Source organism: Lutzomyia longipalpis, chromosome 3 (genome assembly GCF_024334085.1).
Source record: "Lutzomyia longipalpis isolate SR_M1_2022 chromosome 3, ASM2433408v1".
Lineage (NCBI taxonomy): Eukaryota > Metazoa > Arthropoda > Insecta > Diptera > Psychodidae > Lutzomyia > Lutzomyia longipalpis.
Genome location: NC_074709.1, coordinates 1281036 through 1295037, shown reverse-complemented (window position 1 = coordinate 1295037; position 14002 = coordinate 1281036). Strand labels below are relative to the sequence as shown.

Here is a 14002-nt window from a genome sequence, read left to right as displayed (position 1 = left end):
GGCATTGGGAAATTCAGAAGGTAGGAATTCAACCAAAATTTTGCCCTAAGGTGTCTCGAAGGGGCAGGTTTTCACATTCAGGGTATAAAACCATTTGGCCCATTCACAGAAGCGACAGTTTACTTTCGATAGTCACAGTGAAATTACCTTTTTTCTCGGTACGAGTGTTGTGAACAAATTATTTGGATTATTTAGATTTTAGGTGTTCCTGGCACAAAATGGTGAGTCCATTCGTGAGGTAAAAAATAGTGCGTGATTGTGATTTAATTGGTGATTTTTGTGCACAGAGAATCATAGTGCTAGCATGCCTTTTAGGCTGTGTTTTAGCCCTCCCACGACCTGGATCGCATTCCTCATTCTCTGAGGGTTCCTACCAGAGTGAAGGAGGCTACTCGGGATCGTCTCAACATGAATCCCACAGCAGTGGCCATAGTAGCTTCGGAGGAGGCTACCAGGAGTCTGGTGGATACTCAGAGGGACACTCAGGAGGACACCATGGACACTCTGCGAAATCCTACAGTGGTGGCAGTGGTGGCTTCAGTGAAGGTGGAAGCTTCTCCGAAGGTTCTTCATCGTCATTTGCATCTGGAAGTGAGAATTCTGGGTTTGAAACAGCTCACCAGATAGCTGGATTCAATTCTGGACATCAATCCTCTGGGCACCACTCTTCTGGCCACCACTCTTCTGGTGGATCTGAAAATTACTCCGAAGGCAGCTCAAGTGGATCATCCTTCTCATCTGGCTCCAGCAGTGGTGGTTCTGACTACGAATCATCTGGGCATCATGCATCAAATCACAGAACAGGCCATCATCATTCCTCAGCTGGCTCTCATGGCTCTGGGAGCTCATCTCAATTCTCCGAAAGTAGCTTCGGAGCCTCTTCCGGTGGTTCGGGATTTGAAAGCAGCCACGGCCATCATTCTGCGGGACATCATTCAAGTGGTGGACACAGTTCTGGTGGATTTGGAGAACGAAAAGCTTCCCATCAATCCCGCAGTTCCAGCTCCAGCTCAAAGAGCTTCCAAGAGAGTAGCAACTCAGACAGCAGCAGCAGCAGCTCTTCTAGCAGTTCTTATCATTCTCTACACCGTCGAGATGCGCCATACCCTCCAGAAGTTCCTCATTCACATTACGGAGTACCAACGACAACTCAACCACCACCACCGCCTCCAACAACAACAACTACAACAACCACCACAACCACAACAACCACGGAAAGTCCACCAGAAGTTCCTCATGAGGAATATGGACCACCTAAACACATTCCTCTGCCTCCAAAATTGTCAGAACTCCCTAAACTTCCGGAATTTGATTTTAATTTCGGCCCAAAGGACACGGATTTAGTGGATGATTCAACCTACCGACCACCTGTAGCACCTGAACTTCCAAAGCTCCCCGAATTACCGACCATCCCCCAACCTTTTGATAATGTAAGCGAAAATGAGGATGATTCAAGCTCAGAAGAATCCGATGAAAGTCCAGTTGAAACTCCCGCTGATACATACGGAGTTCCAAAGAGACCAGCAATTGTACAACCAGAACATCCTCCACACGCATTCCTTCCGCCATTGCCTGAAGTTCCAAAAGTTGGAAGTTACCCACCAGAGACTCCTCATGCTGAATACGGTGTACCCCAAGTTCCAGCTGTACCAGTCCCACCACCACCTTCTCTACCAAGTCTCCCTGAAATTCCGGATGTTGTCATTTCACATTTCCCTCCAGTTCCTCCGGAGATTCCAGAAGTTCCCGTTATTCCGGAAGTTCCTACCCTTCCTGATGCACCATACCCACCTGAGGTGCCACATGAGGAGTATGGGCCACCAAAACCTACTCCCACAGTCCCAGCACCACCACCTCCACCACCACCAGCTCTTCCGCCACTCCCAGAAATTCCCGATGTTGTCATCCCGCATTTCCCACCAGCTCCTCCAGAAGTTCCTGAAGGTCCCTACCCACCAGAGGCTCCACCAGCTCCTGAACCCACTGGCCCTTACCCTCCTGAAGTCCCCCACACGGAATACGGACCTCCTGCTCCTGAACCCACTGGCCCTTACCCTCCTGAAGTTCCTCACACGGAATACGGACCACCTGCTCATGAACCAACTGGACCATACCCTCCGGAAGTTCCACACACAGAATATGGGCCACCGAAGAAGGTAATTCCCATCGCTAGAATCCCCCTACCACCACCACTTCCGCCCCTGCCTGAATTACCTCCAGTTGTCATCCCACACTTCCCCCCGGCTCCACCTGAAGTTCCCAAAGGCATCTACCCACCAGAACTTCCTCCAGTTCCTGAACCCACTGGCCCCTATCCTCCTGAAGTTCCCCACACGGAATACGGACCTCCTGAACCCACTGGCCCCTATCCTCCTGAAGTTCCCCACACGGAATATGGACCACCAAAGAAATTTATTCCCGTTGCAAGAATTCCCCTGCCACCACCACTCCCAACCCTCCCGGAATTGCCATCAGTTGTAATCCCGCACTTCCCACCACCACCTCCTGAAACCTACGAAGTTCCACAAGTCCCACATACAGAGTATGGACCCCCACAGGAGACTGTTTACCTGAATCCGGTCCCACTTCCACCACCACTTCCTGCTCTTCCGGAAATTCCCAATGATATCTTGCCATACGTACCAAAGGAGTATCCCTACCCACCAGAAAGGCCACACGAAGAGTACGGGCCACCTAAGCCACCAGCAGGACCTTATCCACCTGTAGGACCAGCTACGCACTACGGAGAACCATTATTCCACGCAACGCCATTTCGGATAAGGTAAACACAACTGTGAGTATCCTGATCCTCCTAAATGAAATCCACCTACACACTCCACAATATCCTTTATTAATGCCTTTAATTGACCTTTCTTGTTTAAACCAGGAAAATTCAGGAAATCCAGAAAACTACGTACAATCTGATCCCTGATTTAATCTATGAAAATTCTTTATTTATTGAAGATCTTTTATGGAAAATTATAATTATTTTCTTTGATTTTTCCATGTTTTTTCAATATTTTCTATTATTTTTAACATTTAATTTTTATTACTTCCTAAAGTTTTAAAGTAAACTCTTGACTTATAATGATGGAAGAAGAACGAGATATTTTTTTTTTAAGTTAATCTTGAACAAATTGTAGACAAGAAATCAAAATCTTGAGATCTTGAATATTTTTTTTTAACAATTCTTTAATATTTTACAGATTTCTATTATTAAGAATGCGAAATAATTAACCCGAATTCCGGAGTCAAGATTTCAAGATCTTAATTTCAAACATTTTTAAGGACTCCCAGGAAACGCAAAATACTTAAGATTAGCGTCAAAACTATTGACTTGCTATCAAGAAGTAAAAATCTCTCGATCTTAATAATTTTATTGATACAAAAAAAATATAATTACAAAAAAAAACTTTTTTCTTGAAAATCTTGAAACATTTTATCTTTCAACTTCTTGCAAAATGTTGAATAAAAAAGCTGAATATGTAATTAATAAATCAAGATCTTGTTTACTTATCAAAGTTAAGGATTTTCAAGATGAAAAATTCTTAGATTGACTTCTAAACCAAGATAATTCTATAACATAACAATAATTATTAAATCCAAGAAAATAAAAATTTTAAACTTATTTTAAAGATTGTCAAAAGTAATTTTAAAACATTTAAAATTGTCTAAAAGATCTAGAAATAAAAATAAATGGAACTCACCAAGAATAGCGATGCCCTTTAGGTGATTTTCCTAAAATTATAAATTTTCTTTTCCAGAGTTGAAAAATCTCCTCCGGGAGGTTACAATTTTGTCGAGATCGGAGGTCAAACTGTGGTACGCGATGGGAAGCTGTTAATTGAGAAGGGAACCTTCAAGTATGTGGACTCCAAAGGATATCCCGTCCTTGTAAATTACTCCTCAAACTCATAAATAAAATTTGTAGAGTCTCCTATATGATGAATGTTTGAAAATAAAATTTGTGACAGAGTTCCCATCGAAATGAAGTTTTTTCTCTCTCTTTGTGGAATTTGTCGTCAACTTCTTCCGGGATACCTTTAGGGCATGACCTTTGTCTTCATTTGTCTTCCATTTAAATTTTATTTTTCACTTCCTCGTGCGCTCAGTGAGATTAATGGCGATTGGGCTTGACGGCTTGTTGACGAGTTTTGTGTGGAAATCAAGTTTGGCTGTACCTTTCCACTCTAATTTGTATTTTCTCACAAGCTGGAAAGGAAAATTAAATTTCCGCCATGAAGATAATTTTTTTTCTTTTTTCTTAAATAAAAAAAGTTTTGAAATCATTTTTGATGGAAATTGAAGGGATTTCCTGTAGACTGTAGATAGGTTTCACTAATTGAGGATCTAAAAATGGCGGACAGTTTAAGAAAAGGACGCCAAAGAAAACTGGATGCTTAGAATGGATAAAGATTGTATAAAAGATCAAGGATTGATAGAAAACTATTAAAATAGAATAAAAATACAAGAAAAAGATAAAAAATACGATCCAACCAAAAAATTGATCAATTTCCAACATTTTAAATCTACGCCATCTTTAATTTTTAAAATAATCATCACAAGATTTGAGTAAATAAAAATTAAACGTACCCTAATCATGAGAAGGAGCATATTTTGCTCAGCAAGTCGCCTGGCGATGCACGATCTCATCCCGTGGCCAAAGGGCAAGACCAGGTGAGGATGGGGTGCTGAATTGCGCGTGATCTTGAGCCATCGCTCAGGCACAAAGTATTCCGGTTGGTAGAAGTGAACGGGAAGCCGGCAAGAAATCAAGTTCTGCGTCACAATGATGGTCTGAAATGTTATTCATTTCCACATGTCACTATTCCCCAATGACCCTCATATGTCCAATCTCCCACTCACCCCTCGAGGTACCACGTAGCCCGAAAGAACGGTATCTGCACCCAAAACACGCCCCACGCCCACGGAAACGGGATTGAGGCGAAGGGATTCCTTGAGAACGGCCTTCGCATAGGGAATTTCTTGCAGACAATTCTCAGTGATGTTCGAATCTTCTTCCGGAAGAACTTTCTGACATTCTTCAAAGAGTTTTTGCTGCACTTCAGCATTCCGGGAAATGTGATAGAGAAGGAAGCTGGAAGTGTAGGTTGTTGTATCGATCCCAGCGAGGAAGAAATCAGCAGCCATGCCTTTTGAAGGGATTTATTTTAATAATTATTTCCTGATCTTCAGGAGAATTCCTGACAGGAACTTACCCACAATATCCCTGATCTCGAGATTCTCATTCCTGAGGTACTCTTCAATGAGGGATTTCTTCCCGACTTTGTCGTCATTGCCAGTTAGTTCTTGAACTTTCTTCTCAACCAATTCCAAGGCAACTTTCTCGAGAACTTCCTGAGATTCCCGGAAACGTCTGTAGAGGGGAGTTTCAAAAATTCTATAGAGCGGAAAATTCTGATCAAGGGGCAGAATGCAACTGTTGGACTCCTCAGCAGCCTCAATCAAGCGTGAGGATCGAGATTTGGGATGGCGTTCAGCATCACTGAAGCTATTCAGATGAGTATCAAATGCCAAGAACCCAATAACTGTGGAAACAAAGGGTCACCGATTAATTGATTCTTTGGATTTCCTGGTGAAAACTTACTCTCCAAATTGAGACGTGCAAGTTCCGGAAGAAGATCATTTCGTGCACGATTGAGATTAAGTTTATCGAGGAAATTCTTCGTGATTGCATTCACTTCTGTCAGGAAGCTCTTGACAATTTGAGGAGAGCTGAGATTCTTTTGCACCTGAGATCGCAGCTTCCACCACATCTCACCATTTCTGCCGAGCATAAATCATAAACTTAGAATCTGCCTAAGAAATTGATCCAGAAAAGGAAGATTATGAATTTCTTAGCTCACGTGGGTAGAAGACCAGGAGTTCGATAGATTTCCGGGCGATCATTTCGGTATTTCTCGAGAGCCAGATGACTTCTCCGTTGCGGGAAGTTCCCATTGCCGTGATCATTGAGAACAGTGGCGATGTCATTGGGATCAAAGAGCCACACAACATTAACTCCCGGAAGGGGAGTTTCCCGGACAATCTTCCCGTATCGGTGGAATTTTTCAAAGCCCGACACATGCAGGGCATCCAAATCTGATGGACCTGGCCAAGCAAAATAAAATCCCAATTCAAGAAAATAAAGAAAAGTTTATAAAAAAAATTTATTCCACCATCTTATACACCTTTTTTGAAGAGACGATTCAGAGCCGTATATCCGGAAGGCCCAGGGATTTTCCGGAAGGCTTTCCCACCACTCACAAACCGATGGGGAAAATTGAGGAATTTTTGAGAAAAATCGCGGATTCGATGAGCAATCATCCTCAACAGATATCGTTCGTTTCCTAACTAAATATCTTTCTAGAATTTCTTGTTGATTCAGTGATTTCTCGTCTCCTCCTTTTTGCTTCATTCTCTGTTTGTAATTGCTGATCAGGGGAGAAAAACGCAGACTTGATAAGCACAAGAAACTTGTAGATTTGGAGATTCTTAAAGTAACCAAAGCAAGTTTTTTTTCAGTTTGATTCGAATGGGTTTACTTTTCCAGAAAACCGCTTGATCGATTTTTATTCTAGTCTTTCAAATTCCAACGGACATAATCTTCTGTCTGCTTGGTTGATTTTATTCAAATCGAGACAGGATGTTGCTGATGCCTTAGAAAACAACTGGAAACGATCACGTGGTTACCAAGTGTTAGGGATAGCAATCAATTCAATTCAATTCAATTTCAATTTATTCAATTTCAAAAAATACATTTGAAAGAATTTCGGTCAACCTAGCATCACACTAAAAAAAAATTAGAGAATTTAATTAAAACATGGAAAGCACAGAAAATTACGTATACACAGACTTCATCAGTTCTACGATAACATCACCACTGGCACAGCTCCTCAACCACTCCCTCACGCAACAGGGAGTTAAAGATGGTACCCGGGGCGCAAGATTGTTCAGGATCAGCGGGACAGAATAGTTAAAGGAGCGCTTAAATTGCTCCGTGTGGGGTCTCAACAAGTCGCAGTGTGGCACGCAATACCTCTAGGCCGACCGGAATCCCTCCCGAATTCCATCAGGACTGTTTTTGCACTCAGGATCATTCCATGCGCATCCAACCAAACTGGTGGACTGTTTTATTTATTTCATTTATTTATTATTTATTTATTTCAATTTGATCTACGGTGTGGGTGGGTGGCGAGGATGGAAAAATATCTATGGCGAGCGCGCCATATTACAAAATTGGCAAATGGCAAATGTATTGGCAAGTGAGTTGGTTGTGAGGGATTCTGCAACAAATTATTCTGATTAAATTCTTTCTAAATGTGCTACAAATTTTTTTTTTACCTATTGTTAGCTAGCCGCTATTTATCCCTTCACGCCTTTCTTTTGTCTTGTATCAAATCCTATTTAAAATTAATTTTAATTAGCTAAATTTTGTTCATTATATATATAATCTTCCATCTTTTACCTTTCTTCAATCAGCTATTTCAAATCATACCTACAATATTTTTGCCATCCCTTTGAGCCGACAAATTCCTATAAAAGTATTTAAACTATTAGTGCCTATTCTTCGTTTTGCGGCATAAATATAAAGTGATTACTTACTATTTTATATGATTTTTAACAAATTACATTAGCGTCTCTTTGACTTCACTTCTTTTTCTGTGCAAGAATACGCCTACTGCGATTAACTATATACTAAACCTTTCAATTTCCCCAAAGGGACTATAAGGGGCTATTCAATCTTCAACACCAAGAAAAAAAATATAAATCAATTTCTCCTTAAACTCTTTTTTTCTTCAATTTATTTCTCCATCTAACATCTCATTGAGGATTTGTTGAAATAAATGTCTTTTAATGTAGTTTTATTGAAACAATCTTAATGTCATCATAGGGTTTATCCGTTTTGGGACTTGTTTTCACATTACAGATATTCTGCACAATCTCCATACCCTTGAGAACGCGCCCGAACACCGTGTGTTTGTTGTCCAACCACGGAGTCGGGAGGACAGTTATAAAGAACTGACTCCCATTTGTATTGGGTCCAGCATTTGCCATGCTAACCGTGTAGGGTTTATCGTGTTTCAGCGTGGCCACAAATTCATCTTGGAAGTCTGAACCCCAAATGGATTTTCCACCCGTCCCCGTTCCTGTTGGGTCTCCAGTTTGGATCATAAATCCCTTGATGATGCGATGGAAAATGTGACCATTGTAGTATCTAAAAAAAAATTAAAAAAAAAACATTTAGCATTATAATTTGTCTGCAAAATTAATAATAAAGAACATTCCTCCAGCAAATAAAACTCACCCATTTTTGCTGTGTGTGCAGAAATTCTCAACAGTTTTGGGGCATAAATTGCCAAAGAGTTTTATATAGATATCCCCCATGGTTGTGTGGATTGTAGCATTGTCATAGATGACCTGGCTGCTCTGAGCATCAGATACGGAAATAATGTCCTCCTTTGAGGGCTTCTCATTGAAGATGTCACGCTCACTATTTTGAACATAAAGTGGAGAACGTCGACTATAGAGGTAAAAGCGTTGTTTCCTTTTGAAAAAAAAATCGCAGAAAGGAAAAATGTTAGATTACCTTTTAACCCTTTCACGTCCACATGAAACACTGAAACATGCGTTCTTTTTATCGCGATATTTATTCTATGAATGCCTTTAAAGGACATTTTTCAGGTAAAACGTCTTCTTTGGCCTCTTTTGCGTGAATTTGATGCATTTTTAACTTGGAAAACACATTAAAATTCATAAAAAAATAGAAAAAAAATAAAATGTTTGACGTTTGGCTTTGTTGTTAACCGATGGAACAGAATATTCTTACACCTTAATTATTCTCTTACCATTTAAAAGCCTTCGTGCCTATTCATAGGCAAGTAATATCCCACTTCTGAAGCCATATGACGAGCATACAGCAATTTTATTTCTCTCAAGTCTAAGAGTAAAACGAATGAAATTCCTAACTTAAAAACGTGACCCATAATACTGCAACAGCGACACTGAACTGACTCAAGCGAGGTAAAAAGAGGAGGTTAGGTGTGCTGTGCACACACCCATTAAACCAAACTTCTGACAAAAATGAGTTCTCATGCAGAACGTTCAGGTACACTAACCTCAAAAAGTTTCCGGGCAAGCAAAAATGAGGTATTTTTGAAGGCAAATTTCAAGTGGCTATATCTTCGGCTGTGGTTAACTGATTTTCAAAAATTAACTTTTTTTGGAAAGGTACATTTCTCACCTTTCTAAAACTGGTGAATTTTTGAAAATCGGTCAAGCGGTTCGGTCGTGGCAACCGTTTTAGTAAAGCTAGACGAAAGCATTTTTTCACGATTTCACAAATTTTAACTTTGACCTCTTGCATCTCGGCCGCTAGTGCACCGATTTTGACAAATAGACTATCGTTGGAAAGGTACATTTCTCACCTTTCTAAATCTGGTAAATTTTTGAAAATCGGTGTAGCGATTCGGTCGTGGCAGCCTTTTTAGAGAATTATAGTGAAACATTTTTACCATTACATTCAATGGGGATGAATGAGAGAGAAAATCAAAATTGTACTGAATTTATGTGAATATCTTAGGTTAGAAATCCGTGTAAATATTGGACAACCCAACACATTACTGTACTTACTTGTAAGCCGTTGTGAATAAGGTGGAATCATTGGCAATTGATTGAAGTGTGGGATTCTCTGAAGCTTCCTGTTCGAATGTAATTGCTCCCTTAGTCCGACGTATTTTTCCCTGATACAGCGAAATGTGCAATGGCCTAATGTTGTCACTACTGCCAAGGATCTTCACGCACTTATTTGTATCAATGTTGACCAGTTTTATTCCCAGCATGGTTGAGTAGAGAATAAAGTGGCCACTTCGATCGAATATAACATTTGCCTGGGAGAGTTTATCTGATTTTTCAAGATCCTTCTCATTGGCCATTCGACGACCAAATTCCATATTTGGCAGTCTCGGGTGCTCCTGATGACGCTCCGAGAATCTCGCCAAGGATTCATCGAAGACACGCAGCAAGCGTCCCGAGAGGAAGGCAAATACCCGGACCATTCGATCAAGGGAGAGTGTGGCGAATTTCTTCCCATCCTCTGAGAATTCCAAACTAGAGACGATGGTTTTTTGTTTAGCAAACTCAAACAAGCTCGTGTCTAGCTTTGAGTTGAACGAAACAATTTTGCTCGGGAAGGTGAATTCACCTTTAGGTCCAGTGCGGTACTCCAAAATTCCTTTTACATCCACAGAGATCACAACTTCATACACCGGATTATACCTTAAAATTATCACGGGAGCTGTGTGTAATTTGTCAAAGGTATAGAGAAGTTTGTGATCACCTTTAGCGTCGTAGACAAAAATTAGGTTGGAGTCTGCATCGGTTCTGTGGAAAGAAAAATAGTTAAGATCATCTTTTCCATTTCCTGTGGCTTTCTCTTATTGATTTAATACAAAATCTTAAAGAATAAATTAAAATCTTTGAGTTTTCTTACACCATTAAACTGGATATAACATCAGATCCGGAGTACGTCCATTCCGTGCATCTTGGCACATAATCCACCTTTATCATGTTGATCATGTCAAAGTTGGGGACATCATAAACTTTGATACTCTTATCCATGGATGCTGTGGCCAGGAGATTTCCTTGGCAGTCAACAGATACGCTGGTAATTGCACCTAAATGACTGCGGAAATGCTTCACAAATTCAATTCCTTCCTCTATTTTCTTCCAGAATTTAATGTGGCCATCGATGCTTGCTGTTATTATAAAATCCGTTTTTGTTGTCACAACATGAGAAACTGTATCCCTGTGCATGTAGCTCTTTTCATAAGACTCAGAGTTGGGTAAGTCGGCCAAATAGAGGTCCTCATGATCCACTACATTGTCCAAGAAAAATTTATTTGTTACCGAATGCAGATCTTTTAGCAAATTAAGAATGATTTGTAGCTTACATTTCCGTCTTTTCGTTGTAACTTCTGAAGCTTCTGAAACTTCTGAAGCTTCTTGTTCAGAACTGGAGGTATTTGAGCTGTTCTTTGACATTGTAAAATGTTTAAGAACGAAAGAAAAATTCACTGTGAGAACAAAATTAGAAAATGTAAACAAGCATGTAATGCACGCACTAAAACCCCATAAAGAATCTCACCCTGGCTGGACAATCAAGTATATTTTCAGTGGATTTGTCCGACATGTTAGATGAATTTATCTTATTTTTTCCTGGTCTCTGTCGTAGAACAAAAACAGAATGTTTCAATGACATTTTCATGACTTCCGTCAGTGACTTTATCTACATTCGCTAACTTTATTTTTTTTAACTATGTGCTTAAAATAATTAACGATTGTCGTCTTTATGAATGAAAAATTCCTCAGAAAAGCGGCCAAGACGGGAAAAGCGGGAAAATGCAAGAAAAACGCAACGTTTTTTTTGCAATCAACGACGTTTTGAATAATTTGTGATTTTTCTTTGTCAGGAAAATTAAGGAGATTTTTCCCCTTGCAGACCTAAGAGAATTTTCCTTTACAAAAGTTTCTCAATTTTTTGTGTATGATAAATCTCGCTTGTGCAATTATGTATTCCTAGAGCCTGAAGATTAATAAGTAATAAGTTATTCGAAACGGCGCTGTTTGCAAAAAAGGCGAAAAACGTTGGGTTTTTCTTGCAATCTTCCGTCTTGATTGCTTTTACCCACGTCAGAACTTTAAATATTCTTGATTCACAATCACAAATACCACGGTCTTTAATAATTTTCAGCCTATCAATCAAGGGATGTTTAATTGAATGAAAATCAATTTCAATTTCGCGGTTCTTCGCGAGTTCCGTGGAATTTTTCGCGGTTCTTTGCGAATTCCGCGATCGATTTTTTTTAAATTTTTCCAATGAATAGGAAGCCAGAATAAAAATCTTCGAATCCTCGCATTATTCGCCAAAAGAATCGAAAAATTCTCCAGATAAACACCCCTTAACACTCGGAGGACTTTACTGGTAATTGGTACCAATTGAAACTTTAAAATCGTCACAGAATAAAATCTATTGGACTTATCTCGATGAATTTAGCATCTATGTGTAGGGAATTTTAATTACTTTAAGATAGCAGAAAGAAAATCTCGAGAAAAGTCTTTTCTTTGGAAGATAATTGAGGTCAAAGTCAGAATCCAACGTGGAGGATCAAATTGGTAATAACTACCAGTCAAAATCCCATGCATTTTTGCCGTGGTTTTGAGGTTATGTTTCCCCATATTTCCCAAATAAAGTACTCTTGTTCACTTTTCCTCAGTCAAAAATAATTAATGTGGACTAATTTTATTGCCGGAAGTGATTAAAAAGTTACTTAAAGAATCAAAGTTTGTGATTATTTAGGCGCAATAATAAATTATGTAAAATTGTAGCTAAAAAAGTCGTTTGAATTGGCAATTTTGCATCGATTCTACGCAATTTTTTTTTCAGTGACGATTTTCTAAATTAAATATTTAGTAATTCGGTGTAGGAATGCTTGAAGGAGATTGAGAATTAGTGAAACTTTCGATCCTTGTTCAATAAACTGATTAATAATTAATTATTGAGCATATTTTATCAACTGGTACTTATTACCAATTTGATCCTCCGCGTTGTGCCAAATGTTGGGTCCTCCAAGTGTTTTAATATTAATTAGTTAAGATAAAGTTAGCGAATATTGTTGGACATTTCCCAATCGAATGTCCATTAATAAGCCATTGCACTAGCATTGGACATGTCTCGTTGCATAAGAGAATCTCATAGGATTGTCCGTTGTCATGTCCATCATAATCCATATCAACAAAATAAATAAATTCTTTATTGGGGTAGGTTAGTTTTGCTGTAACAACAAAAAAGCTTCAAGATCTCCTTATAAAAATTTATTTTGATTCCACCCCCAACAGATTCTCATCATGGTAGTGATAGCGGTAGATAAGTACAATGAAATAGTGAAATTCATAAGAAACTTCCGAGGTCTTATGATTGATTGTGAAAGAGAATTGCAAAAGACTTTCCCGGAATTTTCGGAATATCCCATCGTGTTGTCCAGTATCATTTCCCGGGAGGTACAGACGCAACTAAAGACTACTTACTACCACATCCAGGCGCAATCTTCCACTATCCTTCAGCAATATGAAAGTGAAATTGCTGAGAATCCCAATGATGATTCCATTCTCCTGAACAAATCAATTGATGTTAAATTCTCACCTGTGGGCCTTGCAAGACTCCTCCTGACTGAAAAATACAAAGGATCCAAGACTAAAGGAGACATCAGCAACATGGTGAAGAGTCCCTACCTCATTCCGGATATGGCACTAGCTGCAAATGTTCGAAAGTGTCTCTTCAACGATAGCTACGATGGCCCACTTACGGATTTAATTCGAAGATTCATAGGGGAGGAATACGAAATAAGGGTAATTTTAATTTAATTTATTCATAATCGTTTTTTCTTCTATACAAATTGTATTTCAGCTGAAAGAAATGGCCAAGAAAGTTGGATTGGTTTTCCATGACGAAGGTGATCTGAGACGCACTGGATATGATAAGACTCCTGACCTAAAGTTAGTCGTTCCTTGTCTGTACCGAGGAATTCCAATTCACTGGATTGAAAGCAAAGCCCTTTTTGGGGATGTCTCAAATCACGAGAAATACGTCAGAGAACAGCTTTCTTGCTACCAAAATCGCTTTGGGGCTGGTATTGTCATCTACTGGATGGGATATATAGAGAGTCTTGATAGAGATGAGAATATTTTCGTGAGAGACTCCTTCCCAGATCCAAGTGAACTTACACTGCTTAAAGTTTAATTATTAAATCCTTGATTTTTTCTAAAAATTATGAATTTACCTCAAAAGGATATTGTCTCTGTGAGAATCATTAAATTTTTGAATAAAACTGTTAAATATCGTCTGGTTTTTACTACAAGTGCTGATACAAGCGACGAAATCTTTTCAATTAAGAATTTCAACTCAATTACAATATCAGTGCTTTTAAGAGAAGACCCCGAGCAA

General features: G+C 39.3%; 4 protein-coding genes across 5 annotated transcripts; 2 read left to right on the top strand and 2 right to left on the bottom strand.

Moving 5' to 3' along the window:
- The first annotated feature begins 35 nt into the window (after positions 1-35).
- LOC129793996 (uncharacterized) lies at positions 36-3869 on the top strand. Of its 2 annotated transcripts, none has more exons than XM_055834558.1 (4): positions 36-221; positions 288-2156; positions 2668-2782; positions 3765-3869. In XM_055834558.1, exons 1-3 carry the CDS (start codon positions 219-221, stop codon positions 2725-2727), a joined length of 1932 nt encoding a protein of 643 aa, XP_055690533.1. In that variant the 5' UTR covers positions 36-218; the 3' UTR covers positions 2728-2782; positions 3765-3869. The 2 variants fall into 2 exon arrangements, with proteins under 2 accessions (XP_055690533.1, XP_055690531.1); XM_055834556.1 differs by having other exon boundaries at positions 2668-2794; positions 3765-3840.
- LOC129794003 (cytochrome P450 302a1, mitochondrial) lies at positions 2933-6451 on the bottom strand. The gene is made up of 7 exons (XM_055834571.1): positions 6192-6451; positions 5868-6111; positions 5609-5787; positions 5220-5549; positions 4867-5153; positions 4594-4797; positions 2933-4212 (listed from the first exon to the last, which is right to left on the bottom strand). The coding sequence occupies exons 1-7, from the start codon at positions 6325-6327 to the stop codon at positions 4093-4095; spliced, it is 1500 nt and encodes a 499-aa protein (XP_055690546.1). The 5' UTR covers positions 6328-6451; the 3' UTR covers positions 2933-4092.
- Positions 6452-7775: 1324 nt separating this feature from the next.
- On the bottom strand, positions 7776-11142 carry LOC129793997 (peptidylprolyl isomerase domain and WD repeat-containing protein 1). The gene is made up of 5 exons (XM_055834559.1): positions 10953-11142; positions 10493-10877; positions 9634-10383; positions 8309-8548; positions 7776-8218 (listed from the first exon to the last, which is right to left on the bottom strand). The coding sequence occupies exons 1-5, from the start codon at positions 11041-11043 to the stop codon at positions 7855-7857; spliced, it is 1830 nt and encodes a 609-aa protein (XP_055690534.1). The 5' UTR covers positions 11044-11142; the 3' UTR covers positions 7776-7854.
- Positions 11143-12813: 1671 nt separating this feature from the next.
- On the top strand, positions 12814-13898 carry LOC129794011 (CDAN1-interacting nuclease 1-like). Its single transcript, XM_055834583.1, has 2 exons — positions 12814-13407; positions 13466-13898. The coding sequence occupies exons 1-2, from the start codon at positions 12907-12909 to the stop codon at positions 13796-13798; spliced, it is 834 nt and encodes a 277-aa protein (XP_055690558.1). The 5' UTR covers positions 12814-12906; the 3' UTR covers positions 13799-13898.
- Positions 13899-14002: the final 104 nt, after the last annotated feature.

Coding starts and splice junctions, on each gene's coding strand:
- LOC129793996 (XM_055834558.1), top strand. Junction 2,157..2,667: donor AATATGGGCCACCGAAGAAG/GTAATTCCCATC, acceptor CCTACCCACCAG/AAAGGCCACACGAAGAGTAC.
- LOC129794011 (XM_055834583.1), top strand. CDS start 12,907: ATGGTAGTGATAGCGGTAGATAAGTACAATGAAATAGTGAAATTCATA. Junction 13,408..13,465: donor GGGAGGAATACGAAATAAGG/GTAATTTTAATT, acceptor ATTGTATTTCAG/CTGAAAGAAATGGCCAAGAA.
- LOC129794003 (XM_055834571.1), bottom strand. CDS start 6,327: ATGATTGCTCATCGAATCCGCGATTTTTCTCAAAAATTCCTCAATTTT. Junction 6,112..6,191: donor GAATCGTCTCTTCAAAAAAG/GTGTATAAGATG, acceptor TTGCTTGGCCAG/GTCCATCAGATTTGGATGCC. Junction 5,788..5,867: donor ACTCCTGGTCTTCTACCCAC/GTGAGCTAAGAA, acceptor TATGCTCGGCAG/AAATGGTGAGATGTGGTGGA.
- LOC129793997 (XM_055834559.1), bottom strand. CDS start 11,043: ATGTCAAAGAACAGCTCAAATACCTCCAGTTCTGAACAAGAAGCTTCA. Junction 10,384..10,492: donor GTTATATCCAGTTTAATGGT/GTAAGAAAACTC, acceptor TTCTTTCCACAG/AACCGATGCAGACTCCAACC. Junction 8,219..8,308: donor TGCACACACAGCAAAAATGG/GTGAGTTTTATT, acceptor ATTTTTTTTTAG/ATACTACAATGGTCACATTT.